This window comes from Nuphar pumila, chromosome 10 (genome assembly GCF_984573655.1).
Source record: "Nuphar pumila chromosome 10, dmNupPumi1.hap1.1, whole genome shotgun sequence".
NCBI lineage: Eukaryota > Viridiplantae > Streptophyta > Magnoliopsida > Nymphaeales > Nymphaeaceae > Nuphar > Nuphar pumila.
The window spans coordinates 76,708,804-76,728,163 of NC_143258.1; the positions used below are offsets into that span (position 1 = coordinate 76,708,804).

Consider the following 19,360-nt stretch of genomic DNA (forward strand, 5'->3'; position numbering starts at 1 on the left):
CACTATTTGATTGGTTAAAGAAACAATATTTCTTTTAAGTAGATAAAATAAATTCTATGTTACCTATCTACCTATGTTTTTCTTTTGTTTATAGTGTTTTCCAATAATTTTCATAGGGCCAAGGAAGAAGACAACAACACAACCGAAGAGGAATATGACTCACTATATCAAAGTTCTCATGGATTTAAAGTTTAAACTGAAGGAAAATCTTCTGATGATACCAAGACATTGGAATGCTTTTTTTGTAAAAACTAAAAAGACATCAGGTTCATATATCGAGTCTATAAACACCTCATGGGGACCAAAAGAGACATGTGTAGGAATTTTCCATTGTCGATCTTTAAAAATAACAAGAATAAGTTTATGGAGCTGGAAAATATAGTAAAAGAGTTTGAAAATAGTAAAGTAGCAGTTTTAAGAGGACCGCTGTTGAAAAAATCTAAGACAAAAAAAAAAGTGTTAAAGGTTCCTTTAGTTTTAAATATGTAGGCTGAGGAAAGTTGCCTACATTATTTAAAGAACAAAAGAGGGCAGCAATAGCATCAAAGATTATGTGATTTCTACGTGCATGTGGAGGGCCATTTAATGTGTTGTGATCTCTTTATTGGGCGGAAACAGTTGAATCCATTAATAATGGTCAACAAGGTTTTAAGAGTCCACCATATGAGATAGCACAAACCGCTTTGCTTAATGTTGAAAACCAAAAGTTAAATGCTGAATTGAATAGAATTAGAGAAAAGTGGCCGATTTACCTATCATATCAGATGGTTGGACAAAAGTGAGAAATCAAGCTTTGGTTAATGTTATTGCTTTCAATTGCTTTGGTCTTATGTTTTTAGAAGCAGAAGACTTCTCAGGTATTGAGAAATCAAGAAAAAATATTGTTGATTAGTTGCTTAAAACTATGGAACAAGTTGGTGTTTACAACATAATGCAGGTGGTTACAAATAATGCTGCAAATTTTAAAACAAGTAAGCTGATTGAAGATCCATATCCACATATCTTTTCACCTGAACATACATTGAATTTGATTTTTAAAGAATTGGCTAAATTGAATATCCACATCCACATATCTTTTGGTCTACTTGCATGGTTCTTACATTGAATTTGATTTTTAAAGATTTGGATAGATCTTTTTCATGGATGAATGAGACATACACAGCTTGAAAAGAAATTATGAAGTAAATCACCAATCATAGTCAAACATTAGGTGTGTTTAAAGAACATCCTGGTTTGGAGCTTCTCAAAAGTAGCAAAGATAAGATTTGTTTCGCACTATATAACCATGAAATAGTCGTATCTGGCATATGAAATGGCTAGACAAAAACAAAAGTGGATAATAGTACTCTACAAAAAGGTCATTAAGTGCAAGTTGCAGCTTGATTAGATGATTTTCAGGAATTAGTAAAGCGCACTTTATCAATTACTAAGCCAATCTTTGCAGCTTGATTAGATGATTTTCAGGAATTAGTAGAGCGCACTTTATCAATTACTAAGCCAATCTTTGCAGCTTGATTAGATGATTTTCAGGAATTAGTAGAGCGCACTTTATCCATTACTAAGCCAATCTATAAAATGTTAAGTTCATAAGTCAAGAAGGTTCTATCATTGGTGATGTTTATGAGGCAATGGAGAATATGTAGAGTGAAATTAAAGATAGCCTTGTGACTGGTACAAGTGACATATACTTTAGTATTCATAATATAGTTATGGAACGATGGCAAAAAATGAATGTTCCATTACATTTCCATGCTTATGAATTGACTCTGAATATTAGACTTTTGATTACTTAGCAGCATAGTTACCAAGAAACTAGATGGATACAGAAGCAATGCGTGAAGCGGAAACGAGGAAGTGAATGTTAAAAGGTAGTATGAAGCGGAAAGCAATATATGGTTGTGAAGAGACTGCAAATGCATGAAAAAAAAAACACATAGAAAGCAGTATCAAGCACGGGCAGAAGCTACTAAGAATTAACGTAATCACAAATAATAAATAGATATAAAACTAACGCGCAATCTTGTTATAAAAAAATTATAATTTCTAATATGAATAATGTAGGAAGTGAGGTGGAAGCAAGTCCGAACTGACAAGAAGCGAGAGGGAATTGATTTGTGAAACGAGGTGGAAATGGGCTTCCCACTAAAAAGAATCGAGTTTCCCATATTTTTAAGTGGGTTTCCTAAATCTTCACCCTCCACCCCTCGAGGAAGCAAGGAGTTTCCCACTTCCGAAGTGAGCTTTCGGGGAAACGAGTTTCCGTGTGTAGCAAGAAGCTTCCATTAATTATGCTTAGCATTTTCAACTCCTAGGGGTAGACAAAAAAACTTTCACATATAAAAGTATCCTGGATAATGTTATGAAAGCATTAAAAAGGAGTGTTTGAGATAATGCACTTTTTTATGTCGTTAGATTTCAATATGCTTAGATGGATGTGTGAAAATAGTATGCTTAGATGGATGTGTGGAAATACAATAAAAGATAAGATTCGGAACGAGGAGATACGTAAGAAGGTAGGCGTTGCACCCATTGAAAATAAGATGAGAGAGAATCGTTTACGGTGGTTTGGACTTATTCGGCGAAGGCCTAATGATGCTCCAGTTAGAAGGATGGAGAAATAGGAAAATATATTAGTTAAAAGAGGTCGGGGTAGGCCTAGGAAGACTTGGATGGAGATGATAGGAAAGGATATGAATGCTTTGAACCTCGCCGAGGACATGGCATTGGATAGAAATGATTGGAGGAGAAGGATTCATGTGGAAGACCCAGAATGATTTTCTTTTTTTGGTTCATATCGCCGACCCCAATTGTTTTGGGATGAAGGCATAGTTGTTGTTGTTGTTGTTGTTGTAGATTTCAATATTTGGACTTCATAAATAAAAGACTTCCATTTCGAACAATTAGTGTAGTAAAAGATACAAAGGATCCAAGAATGAATGATCTTGATTGGAGTATACTTGAGCGCAGTCAAATAGCCATAAAAGTTTTGTCTCAACCTATTTCTGCATCATCAACAAAAAGAAATTGGAGTATTATAGCTTTATTCGAAATATCAAGAGAAATAGGTTCAATGCTTCTTTTGCTGATGACTTGAACATTGGCAACAAAAACAATAAGAAGCCAGTTCCATGGTACGTGGTAAAATGTAGAAAAGATAGATGAGTCTGGGAACCAAAGGCCAGCCACGTCCATGTCCATGCATGAATTGATAGCTCGCAACCAAAGGAATCAGTCAGTGTGAACCACCACCAAACGGCATTTATGTTGCCAAAAGCGATAAATCAAATTGTTTGCCTAGATGCTTCGGCAAGAAAGTCGTCTTGAACACCACACAAGGAAAAGGAGCATTTCACCTTCAAATAAATCAGAGACCATAATGCAAGAATGATGTGCCTATACCTGCAAACAGATGCTGGTCCAGGCTGCCGTTGGGCGTGAATTCAAGGACTAAGAATCCATCCTTCTCGTTGCAAAACCCGATGATATTCAAGATATTAGGATGGCGAAGCTTGTCCAAGTACTCCATTTCGTTCTGCCATAGTTTGTGGTAAAAAAAAGAGAGAGAAGATTAAATCGCGAAGCATCAAACCCAAGAGGCTGTAATAAGGAAGAGGAAAAACTGAAGAGTAGCGGCCAAGACAAAAAAAAATATGCAGAACGGTATATGGAAGGCGTAAAGCTCAAGGCCAGGAATACGATGTAGCATGCAGTGTGTCCCGTCCTGAACTCCTTGACTTGGACGGCAATGCCGGCTTCGGGCTCCGCTGGTTTAAGGGTATCCGCATGTACATAGCCCTTATACGTGCAGCAAACGGCGTCTTCCCTCATGAGATTCTCGCTAGAGAAACGGCTGGTCGCCGTGATTAGGTCTTCAAGGCTGAATTGGTGCAAAAGCGAGCCACGTTCTCGACGAATCTTTGAAGCAGAAGAACCCCTTCCTGCATAGCGGAAATTCTCTCATCGGATTTGCACGGAGAGAGAGAGAGAGAGAGGTGGAAGAAAATACCGCTGAGGCACCCCCCTGTATTCTCCCCCAAACGAGGCGTTTTCTTTGCACGATCGCGTACCATCGCCTTCCTCGTTCCTTGTTAGCCACAAGAGATGGAGGAGGGGCGGTTGAGACTGGTTATAGCTAAAGAAGAAAATCAGTGAAGCAATCCGAAATCACCAAATCGATTTGCTAAGGGAAATCGATATCAAGCAGAAGAGGAGGCAGAAGACGAGACGTTCCCCCATGCATGCGGTGAGGGCACGCTTGGAAAGGGAGAGTGATTCCTTCTCATATTTCCCGTGTAACGTCGAACTGGACGTTAATAGATGTGAAAATTGATTATGGTCCAAGTAGGGCTTCAATTTCAACAAAGTTTTCCTAATCCGTAATTTACTCTTACTGGTAATGTACACGTGCCGGCTGCAAGATCGTGCAGAAAAGAATGGCATATATTTAAATTGAAATTGTCTGGTGAAAATTCATAAAATTCCGAGTAATATAGCTTAGTAACAAAGTGAAAATAAAATGGTTCTAGAAGCCGGCTAATATACAGTAATAACGGTTTAACTTGAAAGCCACGGATGAGGTCAGAGTCTCAGTTGGACCGCTACAAGAAAATCGATTTGTGGATTTAAGATTGGGTAGGTATGACAAAAAATAAAATTATATATATATATAAAGGGAAATGAAAACCTACTAAATGAAACATTATAATAGATTTTTTATTTTTTTTTAATTCTAACCCATAGATGTGTTCAGATTTACTAAAAATAGACACTTGGATTCTGCATTTCGGATGAAAAAAATTGGTATTTGGAAACTAAAATTTTTATGGAAAATGTAGACTGTTGATTTTTTAAACCTTATAAAGACCTATCCATGCTTCGGAATTAAATATTCTAAGAAGTGATTCCTATAAAAACAAGCATAAAGAGCACATCTGTAAGATCAAAACTTTGAAAAAATGTCAGAAATTCATGAAAATCCACTATCATGTTTCATTTTGTATGATTTGTATTTTGTAGGTTTCCATTTACCTACTTATATAGGCTATGAGAATCAGATATAAAACGGGCCCTTTACGGATGGTCTGGATTTGAGCATAGCCCTTTTTCCAAGGCATTATTTGAAGCTTTTAACAATACATTTAAAAGCTTCACAAGTTGCTAAAATAAGAGATATGAAGTAATTCTTTATGATTATTTTTGTTTTCCATAAGGTATTATTGGAATGTTGCAGCAGTAAATATGCAAACTATACACTGAAAGGGCGAGAGCTAAGGTAAAGGGTTACCTTTATGCTTCTGCTTATATCTTCTCAAGATTGTAAGTTTTCCAAAAGGCAAATGGTAAAATGGTGACCTTTTATACTTCTTATCCTTTGATTTTTATCACAACCATTTTCCCTTTAATATCGGCTCTCTAGTCTGCTATTTGGTTAAGCAGATCGGTTTATTAAAGAAGTTGATTCAAGCGGATTCACTGGCAATACCTTCCAGATGCTGCAAGTTAGTGTGTTGGATTAGATACAATTTAGACGTCTAAAACCTCAATTTCTTTTTCAATTCTACAAGGCACAAGTATATGTGTACGGTAGGGTAGGGGTGGGCATCCCCGCATCGGGCCAGCCCAGCCCGTTTAGAGATCGGCCCACCGGCCTTTTAAGTGCAGCGTTTAGTGATCCACCACCACCTTCTTCACCCGATCTCCCTCCTCTGCTCGCCTTCCTCCCTTCTCTGCATCACCCGATCTCCCTCTGCTGGTGGGGCTTGTTGGTGGTGGTTATCGAGGTGGTAGCCTTCAGAAGCACAATGCAGAAAAAGGGAGGGAGAGGGGCAAGGGAGCGGGCTGTTAGAGGGGAGAGAGAGAGTAGGGTCTGATCCAGAGGGTAGGAGGGGTTTGCGTTGGGCGGATAAGGGAAAGAACATGACCGTCTGATCCCCATATGGGACGGCCACTGTTGGTTCAACCAGCAAACATCTTTTGCAGGTAAAATATTCCAGTTTCCTACTGATCAGGTATTTATTATATGTAACCAGGTCAGATTATCCATCAGATTTAGATTTGAATTCTGAGGAAAAGTCGCATACTGAATCCAAATCCCATCTTTAATTTGATGGTACCTGCTTTACTGGATCTTATTATTTGTATTTAGATTTCGAATTGAAGGAAATCAAACAGTCCCGGATGGAATCTAATGAGTATAGAGCAGAATAACCCATGTGAAACGTCCGAGCCCAACTCATGCAGTTAAGCCTGAGGCTAGTGGTAGACCACCTCAGAATTTGCTAAACAAGCAGGAGCAATGTAAAGTAGGTGCGGTATTTTAGTTTTAGACAACTATATAATGGTGCATGAGAAATAGAGGAATGCTTGCTGCATATATATATATATATATATATATATATATATATATATATATATATATATATATATATATATATATATATATATATAGAGAGAGAGAGAGAGAGAGAGAGAGAGAGAGATTAATTCGCTTTTCACTTGTATGATATTGTTTTGTACAATTTGAACCAAAATATGCACGGTTTGTTTGAAGATACTGGAGGAAGGGGAGCAAATGCCTAAATCAAGCTTTCGGGATGCCTATTAGATAGGCTGTCATAGCTCGCATCTGACATTCAGATAGCCTCCAAGGCTCTGAGAACATACTCCATTTCAGGTCTTTTTTCTTTATCATCTTCCACACACTGAAATGCCAGGTTAGCAAACTTAAGTGCTTCCTCCTCTGGGAAATTTCCCTCCAACCACTTGTCCACTATTTTTAGGAACTCTTCTCTATCAGAGAAGTGTGATCTTGCCCAACTGACTATATGTTGCTTTGATTCTTCTCGATTATACATCATAGCTCTGCACCCTAATAACAATTCCATCAACAGAACACCAAAGCTGTAAACATCACTCTGTGTGTTCCAAACACCTATAAAAGATATCATGGTTAGATGGCTAGTCCACAATATCATTGAAAATTTCCTTTCTTTTCATTTTTTTTAGTTATTTAACCTAAAAGGAAATAAACTAGGATTACAAAAAGCGGGTGTTGCACAATAACCTGTATCATTATATTCTGGAGCAAGATGACCAACTGCCCCATGCAGAATGGGCGAACCTCCATAGCCCTCACCAGGTGGGCAATCTCTTGCACTGTCAAAATCTGAAATCTTTGCATTGAAATCCTACACATTCAAGGAGGAGAAAAAAAGTAATGGAGAAAATGCCAGACTCTTGACACATGGTAGAAACTGCAGTTGGCTTATGTTGCTAACCGAATCAAGGAGAATATGTGAAGAATCTAAATTGTGATGTGCAATTGGAACTTTTTGTTCATGCAGAAAAGCAAGTCCACGAGCAACTCCAACTGCAATTTTCAGCCTTGTCCTCCAGGGAAGAGGAAGTCTGCAATATTCTCCTGTTTCAAAAAGCAAACGTCCACTACTTTCAAATTTCACTATTAGCAATAGAGTTAATTACATACATGAAAACCATGGTTTTGGCATAAGTCAAGCAAACATGTGCAAGCAGAAGCATATGACAACTAGGCTCACAGCAAGGATGATGACGGAGGAAAGAGGCTCCCAAACAGAAAGATAAATTTATTATCAAACTTATTAGCTAACAAATAGCATTTCTATTTTCCAAATGCCAGAAACCAAATTGTTTCTTTTTTCCTTTTTTGAATTTTCATTTTTGTTGTAAAACCCAAGTAGGATGGATAATTTTGCGCACAAAGTAAGAAGATAAAGAATAGGTTTTACCTTTTTCTCACGTTCTCTTAAGCTTCCTGAACACTTCATGATTCACGCTCCAAAACCAAGGCATTGCATTCAAATGTGATTTGGAATCTCATTTGCACAGATAACCAAACGTGATTTGGAATCTCATGCAAACAAGAAATTTTGATATCACATTTGAAGTGACGCTCATGTGAATACAAATCATATGATGGAATATGTGATACGAAATCATATCACATTTGATTTCATCTCATGTGATTCCAATTCACATGAGATGCAACCAAACATACCCCAAATCACTGGCTTCACGCCTCACATCTCTTCATAGTCCCGCATCTGGCAAACATGATGATTTGATTACTCATCCAAGTCGGAAAACGCTATCATTTCGTTCATTTAAACAACCGCCTGAGTTTTCCTTGCTTCAGCGAAGAATTCAAGGACTCCACATCAAGAAAATTTGTCGATCTCCTCCAACAGACTCGTCACACTGCAAAAATCCGGGTCGAGGAAACCATAGTGCCCTTGAACCACTCTAACAAAACAGCCTCCATTCTTTTGAATGAAAAGCATAACACTTTCACATGAAGCTCTACATTATACGCTTCAAAGATCATCGCTCCACATCAAATTACATGTTATTCACAGCTCAACCTAAAGCAGATGAAGAGTCGAAACATCCTGAACGAATATGCAGGCCAACCCCGCTATATCAAAATTGGCAGTCTTATTGCATGAAAAATAGCCACTCCTCTGTTATCAACCTACTCTATTAGTGATGCTTTGGTTCAAGGACTTCAGCTGAGCATTCCATTTGTCGATCGCATAATATTTCTTCATGCCCTTTGACCTGCCAAACAGAAAGTAACGGAGAAAATCAATATTGGGGCTATCGAAGATTCAACAGAAAAAGAACAGGCAGTCAAGTCACTCGAGCTGACCGGTCGCCATGTTCTAACAGACGATTGACTTGGTCGATATGCCCATTGATACGATTATCCAAAATTAGCAATACCAGAAGCTGTTCCACATCTTTCTCTGGCACGTTCAGCTACTGGATATCAAAACAGTCATATTTTGCAGGAAAAAAAAAACTCCAAAATTCTCAGAAGAGAACCAAGAAATTCTAAAATTTTCTCAGATATTTTTCTGCTTGCTTAGCATGCTTTAGGGCATTGAGAGATAAAAGGCAAGATAGTAGAGGCATGTTTGGCCCTCTACACTGTGCATGTATTTGAGTTTCATGGTGCAATGCCCCCTAGAATGAAGCATAAGCCACTCACCTGGTGCGGTTATGTTTGTTCCAAACTTCCAAGCAAGCTGTCTACCCTTCTTTATTTTCTCAACATTTGTTCCAGTTGCTGCTCCTAAGGCCCTTTCAGATCAGAACGAACATAATTTCATGGTGTATGGTTCGCGATGGCATTTTCTTTAATGTTTGTGAATTCAAAGGAATCTCTTTCACATTTGACTCAACTAAGTTTTTCATGATGATATCAAGGATCAATTTCTGCTTCTAGTATCAATGAGATTTGTCTCCAGCATTTAGGTTTTAGATTGCTACAGGATTCCTTTTGAAGATATCAGTAGCGGCTGTCCTCTCTTTTGGTTCGCTTAGGCCCTACAGCCCATAACCTTACACACCCTACAGCACCAAGGTGTCTACAGTTTAGACGATCCAAACCAACACTCGGTGATCTCTAGGCACCTACCTACATGCAACCAGACTATGCCATACAAATTGAACTTGAGTGAAAGAATCAAAGTACCAAAACACTGTAGGAGACTGTCTTAGAGGAGTTCAGTACCATATTGGTTGCAGAGTTCACAAGGCAACTAGATCTCCTAGCTAAGACAAAAGTCTGAAAAGAATGCTGTCATCAAGAAGCACTTGTGATCCTTAGCTGCTCTTTGATTCTATCGGTTCTTAATCTTTTGCCACCCTTTTTCTTTTTGTCCTGCTTTAGATTTAGCATAATGTGATAATTCTCATTTTCTCTACACGCATCCCTTTTGCCTAGAAGAATCAATTGGGACAACTTGTTCCAAGTCTCCTATGGCTTCTAGTTCTATATCACCTAATCTGAAACAGATCACTTATTTTAACTAAGAAATAAGAAAACAGTCCACCTGCTAACAATAAGAATCCAGAATAGAGGATAAAATGACTTTGGAAAGATGTCAAACCCAAAAGCAAGATGACAAGAATACCTTTGATATAAAAGGAATACGGATCCTTGTGTATGGTTTGATAAGCTTAAGCAACACTTGGGTTCTGATGTTCTTGAGGAGGTCTTCAATATAATTCCTGATAAATGGATCGTCCATTATGGTTCTCCTATTACTCTGAGAGCATTTTCATCAGCCAATGAAAATGTTATAAAAACCAAATTGGAAGATGTGAGCTTATTCAGCTTCAAAAAATAAAAAGTTTCTCAACCTTCAAGATTTTCTCAAACTCAAAGATATCATTACATTGGTATGCGGCTATCAGATTTGTCATCGCCAAGATTTCTGGATCATTTTTGTATCAGCCAGATAAACAAAGAAATAATTAGTTAATTACCAAAAACTCGAAAAAACACACCATGCACGTTCAAATTTGGATAAGAAAATGTAGAGAGATCCTACGGTTTTGCCTCTTGTCCATCAAATGGGTTCACTTCAGACTCCATTAGCATGTTTGCCAGGACCAAATATCTACATTGATAGTAGAAACATCAAATAAAACAAAATCAGAAACGGGAAACACAAAAAGAACAACCTAGAATGCTGTCAAATGATCCTGTTGTCTTAACACAGATTTAACCATACTTCAGGCACTGAATCCGCCGGTGATTTCCAGCTTCATCATAATTTCTGAAAGCTTCAAAAAAATCTGTTGCAGCCTCAGCCCATTGGCGTTCTGCCATATGCATTTTCCCTCCACATTCATGAATAATTCCCATGATCCGAGGATGGGGTATTGCTGACTTAATTGAAAGTGCTTTCTGATAGAGTTGCTGCCAAAATCATACAACAGCACTGAGACATAAATATATGCATTAGATACAGAACTATTTATAGCAGAACATTCTGAAGCAAAATCAAAATCAACCAAATGATTATGACTATAGCAGCAGCAGTGAAGCATAAGCTATAGAGTATTACCAAGAAGAAACAGAAAGGATCACCAGACCAACATGGATGGGTGTAATCCAAGTTTCAATATAATTGGATTCATAGTTTCGTCTTGACCAGATCACCTGTATGGTCTATGATCTATGAAACTAAGCCAACTGGATGGGAGCTAGATAACGCATATAACTTGCACAACCAGTAATTATTATTCGCATTCAGTGCTAAGTAAATCTATAGAGATGGGAGCTTAAGAGTCTGGACCACGTTAGCCACTTGATGGATTCAGGAAGATCCATCCAAGTGGTGCTGGTCAAGTCAACACCAGGCACCCTTGCGTCATAGGCCAAGTTTCACATTTAGAACTTCAATTGGCAAATCTAATAACACAAACCAAGCAAGATAGAAGCTTTACCTTAAGCTTTTTGTTATTTTTTGTCTCAGTGTACATCTGGATCTCAATAGCATAGACCTCCAACAGTTGTGTACCTTTCTTCTGATCATCAGTACCATCTTCTTTTCGGCAAGATTTATGAAGCTCTTTCAAGATCTATGCATATCCAAGAGTATCATTGAAACAGAGGCAAGCATTACATCAGGCAAGGTAATCTTAAAGAACAAAGTGATTACCTTATTCATGCGCCCATACTCACCCATATCAAACCAAATCTTGCAAAGCTTAAGATTTGTCTTAAACCAAAGTCTCTGCAGGAAAATGGACAATAGTCAATAGATAACCCATAAAATTCCACAAATGACAAAAATAGCCAAAGGATATGCAAAAAGTTTAGTTTCAATTCTGACCTCATTCTTTGCCTCTTCAAGGGACTTCAAAGTTGTCTGGTAGAACTCTTGCAAAAGGCCAAAATTCTGGCTTGCTGATCCAGAAACAAAATCCATTATGTTGTTTATACACTTCTCACTGTAATTGCGAGTCACAGCTGACTTGATGTATGTCAACATCACCTTATATGCATCCATCATCTCCATGTACCTCCCCAGCCGATAATAGAGCTTCACGGTTTGTTTAAGAGCTTTAAATCCCCTGGGTACATCCAAAAGAAAAAATGTGCACAGATGGCTAAAATATCAAACATTATAGCAAGGCCTCAAGGTTTGGGTTTTTTCATGATACACCAGGATGCAAAAATGAGATAAACAGCCATAAGAGATTCATAATCCTAATGAGCAGCTTAGCCAAGGAAGAGACATCTGGAAGGCAAGTATGCAACAATTCCAAAAGGACACTGGTCCCTATGAGGTCACAGAAAGCAAACCACCCAGTCACTCCACATGGAACGAGCATGTGCAGGGTTACTTTTCTTTCCATTCTCAAATATGCAGGCAGAACATTCAAGTAAAACAATATCTGGACTGGATATGCAAAAACAGCACTGGCAAGGACAAAAGGCAGTCTGTTTTTTTTTCCTTCTTCTTTTCCCTTTTTTTAATCTTTTATTTGGGTTCATTATGGACAAGCAACTGCTAACAAGTCCATTCATAGCTTAGCAACATGTAATTAACAAAATGGAAGAACTATTCTAGGGTTCCCTCACAGATAATAAAGCTCCAAAACAAAGCAAGAACAAGATATTGTGAGAGAGCAAAGCATTCAACGCAGTAAATTAAACAAATTAAGCTGGACATGAAAAGGTTGTTTTTCAGCCAGGAGAATCATGAATCATGACAAAGGGCAATTATGCAATTTCTCCTAATGACCACATGCAAAATGAGGTTACCCACCATTACATTGACAGAAATGGGTCTACAGCAAATAGAGAACACTTGAAGTTGTGCTTTCATTTTTTGAGATGGACGATAACTTACATTAAAGAAAATAAGGACTACAAGGTGTCCCACCACAATGTAAATGTTAAAGTATGTTGTGGGTGTGTGTGTGTTAGTATATATATACACACCAAAGTTGTCAGTCGGCGGGAGCGGGAAGCGGAAACAGGAAGCGAGGTATTTTCAAAATTTTAGGAAGCGGCAAGCGCAGGACGACTTAGAAGCGAACCAGGAATCATCTCGAAAGTGACCTAGGAAGCTAACCGGAAGCAACCTAGGAAGCGAGGGAGAAGCGAAAAAAGAGAAAAAGTAAAAAAAAACAAAAAAATTTAAAAAACAGGTAAAAGCGAGCTTCCCCTAAATTGGGAAGCGTGCTTCCCAATTTTTTTTTGCGCTTTCTCTCACGTTTTGGAAGTGCCACATTTCTCGCTTCCCCATATGCTATGGCGCTTCCGGTAACCCGGGTACACACACACACACACACACACACATATATATATATATATGTGTGTGTGTGTGTGTTTTGTAATAGGTAAAACTCTCTAGGGGTATTTTGGTAATTATGTTCATGTAATAGTCTTTGCCTTTTAGGGGCAGTATATAAATGTTTTATTTTGTCAATGATGACATAAATCTTAGTTTTTGATAAAATAAAAATATATAATTACATTTTCGCTTCCCTTTCGATTATTATTCGCTTCCCTTTCGCTTCTCACTCGAATCCTATGTCGCTTCCGGTTCGCTCCCTAGGTCGCTTTCGAGACGTTTTCTAGGTCGCTTCCGAGACGCTTCCTAGGTCGCTTCTGAGATGCTTCCTGGTTCGCTCCTAAGTCGTCCCGTGCTTCCCGCTTTCTAAAATTTTAGAAGTGCCTCGCTTCCCGCTCCTGCTTCCTCGACTAGCAACTCTGGGCAGAACTGACCTTTTTATTTTATTTTGTTCTTTATACTTTTATAAAGGGCAATTTTGTCTTTTAGTCAATATAGTTGTTGGGAATCTCCAACAATTATATTCAGTTTTGTTTTTTAGTCAATATAGCTGTTGGGAATCGCCAACATCTATATTTCTAGACGTTAGGGCTTTTCCCAACAGCTATATGGATCCTCTTGACTCTCTTGATTTGTATATAAATAGGCTATCAACGAAAGAAAAGGAGAATAAGAAGATGAAGACGACGAAGGAGGGGCCAAGTGAGGACCCAGCCCCACCGCCTCTCTCTCTCTCTCTGTCACCCCCACTCTTATATTTCTCTTTCTTCCTCCTCTTTCATCTTCTTTTTCCTTCTCCTCCTCTTTCTCTTTCGTCTTCTTCTTCCTTTCCTCCTCTTTATTTTTTTCCCTTCTCCTCTTTCTTTCTTTTATTCTTCTTCTTCTTCTTCTTCTTCTTATTATTATTATTATTAGCGTGGGGTCGGATCTGGTCAGGATCTAAGACCCATGTCAGCAATGTTGTTTTATATATTTTTTTGTCTTAAATGCCCCTCATTAGTCTTCTTTTGTATTAAATGTAAACAAAGCATTTCTAGTATGTAACTTAATATAGAGCTGTCGATATAAAAGGAATAGCAAGATGCACAATTTTCCACATTGGGAATCATACATATTTGTTAAAATATTATGTCTCTTTTAACTGTAAACTGAAATACCCATCAGTGGTATTTCAGTCCTTTTACTCAATAGGTGTCAGCCACCCTAATGGGCTAACATTTTTACTTTTCTTTTTTATTTACTTTTGCCTTTTACACCTTTTTCTTTTTACACTTTTTTTCTTTTTGACTGTTGTGAAAGGGACAGCTCCGTATAGCTGTTGGAGCTACACCAACAGTCACAAATGTGACCGTTGGGTGCAGCTCCAACAGTCATATTGAGTTGCACCCTGTGGCTTCTTTTTGCATTATAAATAGGCCTTAGTGGCCCTTGTAAACACATTCTTTTTTTTGAGTGCACATGCAATAACAATGCTTTTGTAAAGCCCCTCTTGGGAACTTATGAATTGAAGTTCATTTTGTTTCATGCTTTTGTGCATGTGTATCCGTGCCTTCGTGCACTTGTGAGTGTTCTCCTTTGTGCCTTTGTGCACTCTTTGTATTTCTTGTATTGTGGTGTTACACACAATCTCTTTTTGTAGAGATTTTCACATGGTATCAGAGCAAGGTTGTTTGGAGAAAGAAATTGGTGTGATTCTTCTCAATATCAAGTGCCTCAGAAAACGTGCCTTCAACTTTTTGGTGATTGGAGTGGAGACTCTTCTTCATTCAATATTTTAGAAGATTACTATAACAAGAAATATTTAAAATCTTATTATGGTACTTATTCTTTTCTTTCTTCTTTCCTCTCTAATGGGTGAGAAAAACTCTCATTTTTCTCTTGGTTTCAAGCTAAATGGCTCAAATTATCACGTGTAGGCCGGAAATATGGAAGCTCACATCAAAGGGAAAGGGATTTGGGGTTACATTCAAGGCTCGATTCCGGAACCAGAGCCTAAAATTACTTTGGTTAAAGAAGGGGAAATCAAAATCCTTGAGGGAGATGAAAGAACTAATGCTCTTGAGGAATATAGTAGGAAACATGAGGAATGGGAAATGAAGAATTTCAAGATCTTGTCTTCGATTTTCTCTTCCGTTAAGACAAGGATTAATGCCAACATTATAAAGTTTAAAAAGGCTTCTCAAGTGTGGGAGTATCTTGAGAAGATGTATACTTCTAGGGACTTGTCCAATAAGTATTATCTTCAAAAGAGAGCGTTAACTCTTGTTCAAGGTGATATGTCTATAAGAGAGTATTTTGCGGAACTCTCTTCAATTTGGGATGAGTTTTCCATGCTTGAACCCAAGTGGAGTGGAAATGTAACGGAAAAAAAATTTGTTTGGTTCAGGCCGGATCCGGACCCGACCCGGACCACCGCCTCTCGCTGTCTTTTAAGACAGCGAGGCAGGCGGGAGGAGGGTTACGAAACCCCCTCACCGCCTCTCGCCCTCTCATCTCTTCCCGACTCTCTCTCTCTCTCTCTCGCTCATCCACCGTCACCGATGCCGACGACTCTCGACAGTCCGCCGCCACCGATATCGGCGACCTCCCCTTTCTTTCCGGCGAGCTTCCTCCGAAAACCCCCTGGTACGCCACCGCTTCCTTTCTTCCCCTCTTTTCCCTCTCAGTCTTTTCTCTTTCTCTCCCTCACCTCTCTGTGTGGCCACGGGAGGGGTCAAACCCCCTCCCTGTGCCCCCTTTCTAGCAGGGGAGGGGCAAAACACCCTTCCCTACTCTCCGTTATGGTAGGGGAGGGGGTTGAGCCTCCTCCCTTCTTCTGTTACGGCAGGGGAGGGGCTGAGCCCCCCTCCTTGCTTCCGTTACAGTAGGGGAGGGGCCGAGCCCCGCCTCCCTGCCCCTTTTAGTTGCGCCAGCAGGGGCCATCGGCCCCTGCCTTTCTGTTTGCCAGTCAGCAGGGGCCTATGGCCCCTACCTTTTTGTTTGCCAGCAGGGGCCATCGGCACCTACCTTTTTGCTAGCAGGGGCCATAGGCCCCTGCCTTCCCTTTTGCCAGCCAGCAGGGGTCATCGGCCCCTGCTTTTCTTTTTATTGCCAGCAGGGGCCGATGGCCCCCTGCCCTTTGTGCGCGAGCCTATACCCTTGGCCGACAGGCCCGGGAAATCTTTGGAAGCTACATCGTGATGGGGACAAATCATTACAATTATTGGTCTCCAACGAGGAATTCCTAGTAAACGTGAGTCATCTGCTCGCATTGACTACATTCCTCTTTTGGCAGCAAGGATCATTTAGCCCTGCCCCATCCTTTTTTTTTTAGTCAATTGGGACGGTTGGCCCCAGTCCTATGTATCAGAGAAGTCGAGTCTTTGCCTTGCTTTTGCTTTTGTCTGGGTTTGCATGTTAATATCGCATATTTGCAGCTACGACGGATCTCACTCACGCTCCGCGACCCGAGCCGTCAATCGTGTACGTCCGCAGACGTCAGCAAGCTCGTAACCCTCCAAGGTAGGGGAAGATTGCATGGAAGATTTGGATAATTGAATTAAGTTCAATTAAACTAAAAACAACCATTAAATGAATATATATATATATATATACAAATATATATATTTATACGAGTATGCACTTCACTCAAGGATGCGGTTTCGCAATCCTTGCTCTTTACCTTCTATTAGTTTTTACTTGTCGTCACACATCGCGTCGAGATTTAGCATTGCACTTCTGCTTACTGCCTTTACCTTCTCGTCGCGCTCTGCGCCTAGGCTCTTGCTTTTGCATATGTGTTGGTATTGTCTTGCTATTGCAGATGACGCGCAGGTTCTTGCTCTTTGCGTATGCCTTAAAGGCATCCTCGTGGAGGATGCAAGGAGCATTTACCACTCTCCCTCTTGCGACGTGAGTTTAGTCGAGAGCGAGCGAACTTCTTAGCGGGTGTTCTGTTGAGAAACCCGTATCCCGTCTATCGAGGCCGGTATCGAGTCATGCGAGACATGTAGATACTCCGATAGCGGATGTGATTCGAAATAATCACATGCATAATGTTGGCATAAGGTACTGCTGTTTCAAAAGATAAAGTAAAGTAGATAAACTTTATATCTTTGTGAAACACTCCTGTTAAGGCTTCTATTGATGAGCTATACCCCCTTCATCCTAGAGTACTTGTAATCGTGCACGACACGTCTAGTACTGCGATAATCAGATGAGACGGTCGTGCGACCTCGAACAGTGCTAAAGGCACAATGTTGTAATCACATAAATGGCCTCACATTCGCCTTCACAGGCAAGATGCTCGAGTGGTTTGAAGACCACAGCATAGGATGGGTCGTTAGTTAAGCAACCCCTAACGCACCCATTCGCTTCTGGTTGTTCTGTCAAGGGAGAGGACAGAGCGGTACAAAAACTCCAATGGACAGGTTGTTAACAACCACCCTACGGGCAATGATCCGGCTTCCCCAGTCATTGGAGTTAGGGAAAAGGGGCTACAATAGTTAGCTCAACACTTCTGCAGAAGTTGGATGCATCCGTGGCACTGTTTTTCAGCCTCTGGGGAATCCTCTCTCGGCTAAAGTCGTCCCCTTTGGAGCGGACTCAACTAGCTATTCGGGTTATTGAAAATACATAGAATAACGGACGCTCGAACTAGTCTCAGTTGTTTCTACGTTTTGCCTGCGCGTACCCGCAGGTCAGTAATATCAGAACATAAAGTCTGTTCACATTGGTTGTTGGGTCGTAAGATTCGCTTGCACTACTGATTCGCTTGCACTACTGACTCGCTTGCACTACTTATTCGCTTGCACTACTTACGCGCTTGCACTAGTTATCTGCATGCATTGCTTACCTGTTTAACTGCATATCTGCTTTAAACTGTGTAACCAACTGAATTAAATTTACTTAATTCAGTTCCTTGTAGACTCTCTTGTGCACCTACTAGTTTTTCGCGAAACTAACCCATTCTATGGGTACAGGTGATGATTAGGTACACCACAAGCGATGACACAATGACAAGATGGCTCTAAGACGTCCTTCTCACTGCTCTTAGCTCGTGTCCTGTTGTTTGGGGTTTTGTAACGGATTTTTCCTTGGGATATCCGAATTTTGTACTATTCGGAGAACTTCTTAAATGAAAGTGGTTTTTTCCAAGTGTTTGCAAGTAGCATGGGTTGTGCGTTTTGGTTCTTTTAGCTAACGCGCCCAAAGTTGTCAGCTTGCCTTTCTGAAATTAACAAAGTATAGTCTTCCGCTGATTTCGTAAGCCATCGCTGAGATGAAGAGATTCATTTTTAGTCTCTTGTCTGTTTTTCTGAAAGGTTTGCAAGTTTGAAATTTTGGAGCGTTACAACTTGGTATCATAGCTAAGGGAAGCAAGAATTCTTGACCATTGAGCATCTGCATCGCGCTGTGAGTATACTTTCCTCTTGCTTAGTAGGTGCACATTGCATTGTTAACTTAAGTGGCTTGACACATTTTGCTTATGTACCAGCATTGCTGGGGTTACATAAACTACTCATGTTAAATATGAATAGTACTTATGTTTTTGCTTGTTTCGAGCTTCCTAAAATTTCTAATTTTAGTATTCTTTGTTTACTCCAATGATGGCAAGGAACTCGAACGAAGGGTCTGCTGACGAATGGTCAGATCAGTGGGGATTCGTGATGGATTCCCTAAGTTCCCTGGCAGCGGCTATGCGAGACCAGATTCATTCCCAAAAGGAACCAACGCCCATTCCTGAGCCGATCCCGCATACCGCAATGACGTATGAGAAATTTCTGAAGCTTGACTGTTAAAATGTATTATTCAATCTTTGTAATCTTATATATATTTTATGTACCCGATCTCCCTCCTCTGCTCGCCTTCCTCCCTTCTCTGCATCACCCGATCTCCCTATGCTGGTGGGGCTTGTTGGTGGTTATCGAGGTGGTAGCCTTCAGAAGCACAATGCAGAAAAAGGGAGGGAGAGGGGGAAGGGAGCGGGCTGTTAGAGGGGAGAGAGAGAGTAGGGTCTGATCCAGAGGGTAGGAGGGGTTTGCGTTGGGTGGATAAGGGAAAGAACATGACCGTCTGATCCCCATATGGGACAGCCACTGTTGGTTCAACCAGCAAACATCTTTTGCAGGTAAAATATTCCAGTTTCCTACTGATCAGGTATTTATTATATGTAACCAGGTCAGATTATCCATCAGATTTAGATTTGAATTCTGAGGAAAAGCCGCATACTGAATCCAAATCCC

At 39.9% G+C, this 19,360-nt stretch overlaps 2 protein-coding genes and 1 pseudogene across 6 annotated transcripts in view; all 3 read right to left on the reverse strand.

Moving 5' to 3' along the window:
- Positions 1-4,255, reverse strand: part of LOC149826888 (uncharacterized) — a 57,389-nt gene extending 53,134 nt beyond the window's left edge. For all 4 annotated transcript variants that reach the window (XR_016434809.1, XM_090019031.1, XM_090019030.1 and 1 more), the window contains exons 1-3: positions 4,007-4,255; positions 3,697-3,938; positions 3,400-3,532 (exon numbers count right to left, since the gene is read on the reverse strand). Coding sequence is in view for 3 of the 4 variants with exons in the window: in XM_090019031.1 (XP_089875157.1) it covers positions 3,400-3,532; positions 3,697-3,938; positions 4,007-4,070 (439 nt within the window). In the remaining variant the exon portion in view is untranslated. The remainder of the gene's footprint in view (positions 1-3,399; positions 3,533-3,696; positions 3,939-4,006) is intronic.
- A 2,217-nt stretch (positions 4,256-6,472) lies between these two features.
- LOC149826889 (putative serine/threonine-protein kinase PBL1) lies at positions 6,473-8,362 on the reverse strand. The gene is made up of 5 exons (XM_090018392.1): positions 8,261-8,362; positions 7,522-7,583; positions 7,278-7,407; positions 7,064-7,187; positions 6,473-6,931 (listed from the first exon to the last, which is right to left on the reverse strand). Exons 1-5 carry the CDS (start codon positions 8,360-8,362, stop codon positions 6,633-6,635), a joined length of 717 nt encoding a protein of 238 aa, XP_089874518.1. The 3' UTR covers positions 6,473-6,632.
- On the reverse strand, positions 8,284-19,001 carry LOC149826890 (COP9 signalosome complex subunit 2-like; annotated as a pseudogene). The gene is made up of 10 exons (XR_016434634.1): positions 18,961-19,001; positions 11,667-11,907; positions 11,493-11,567; positions 11,278-11,412; positions 10,560-10,747; positions 10,377-10,445; positions 10,186-10,276; positions 9,957-10,091; positions 8,687-8,799; positions 8,284-8,595 (listed from the first exon to the last, which is right to left on the reverse strand). The product of XR_016434634.1 is annotated as a COP9 signalosome complex subunit 2-like (transcript).
- Positions 19,002-19,360: the final 359 nt, after the last annotated feature.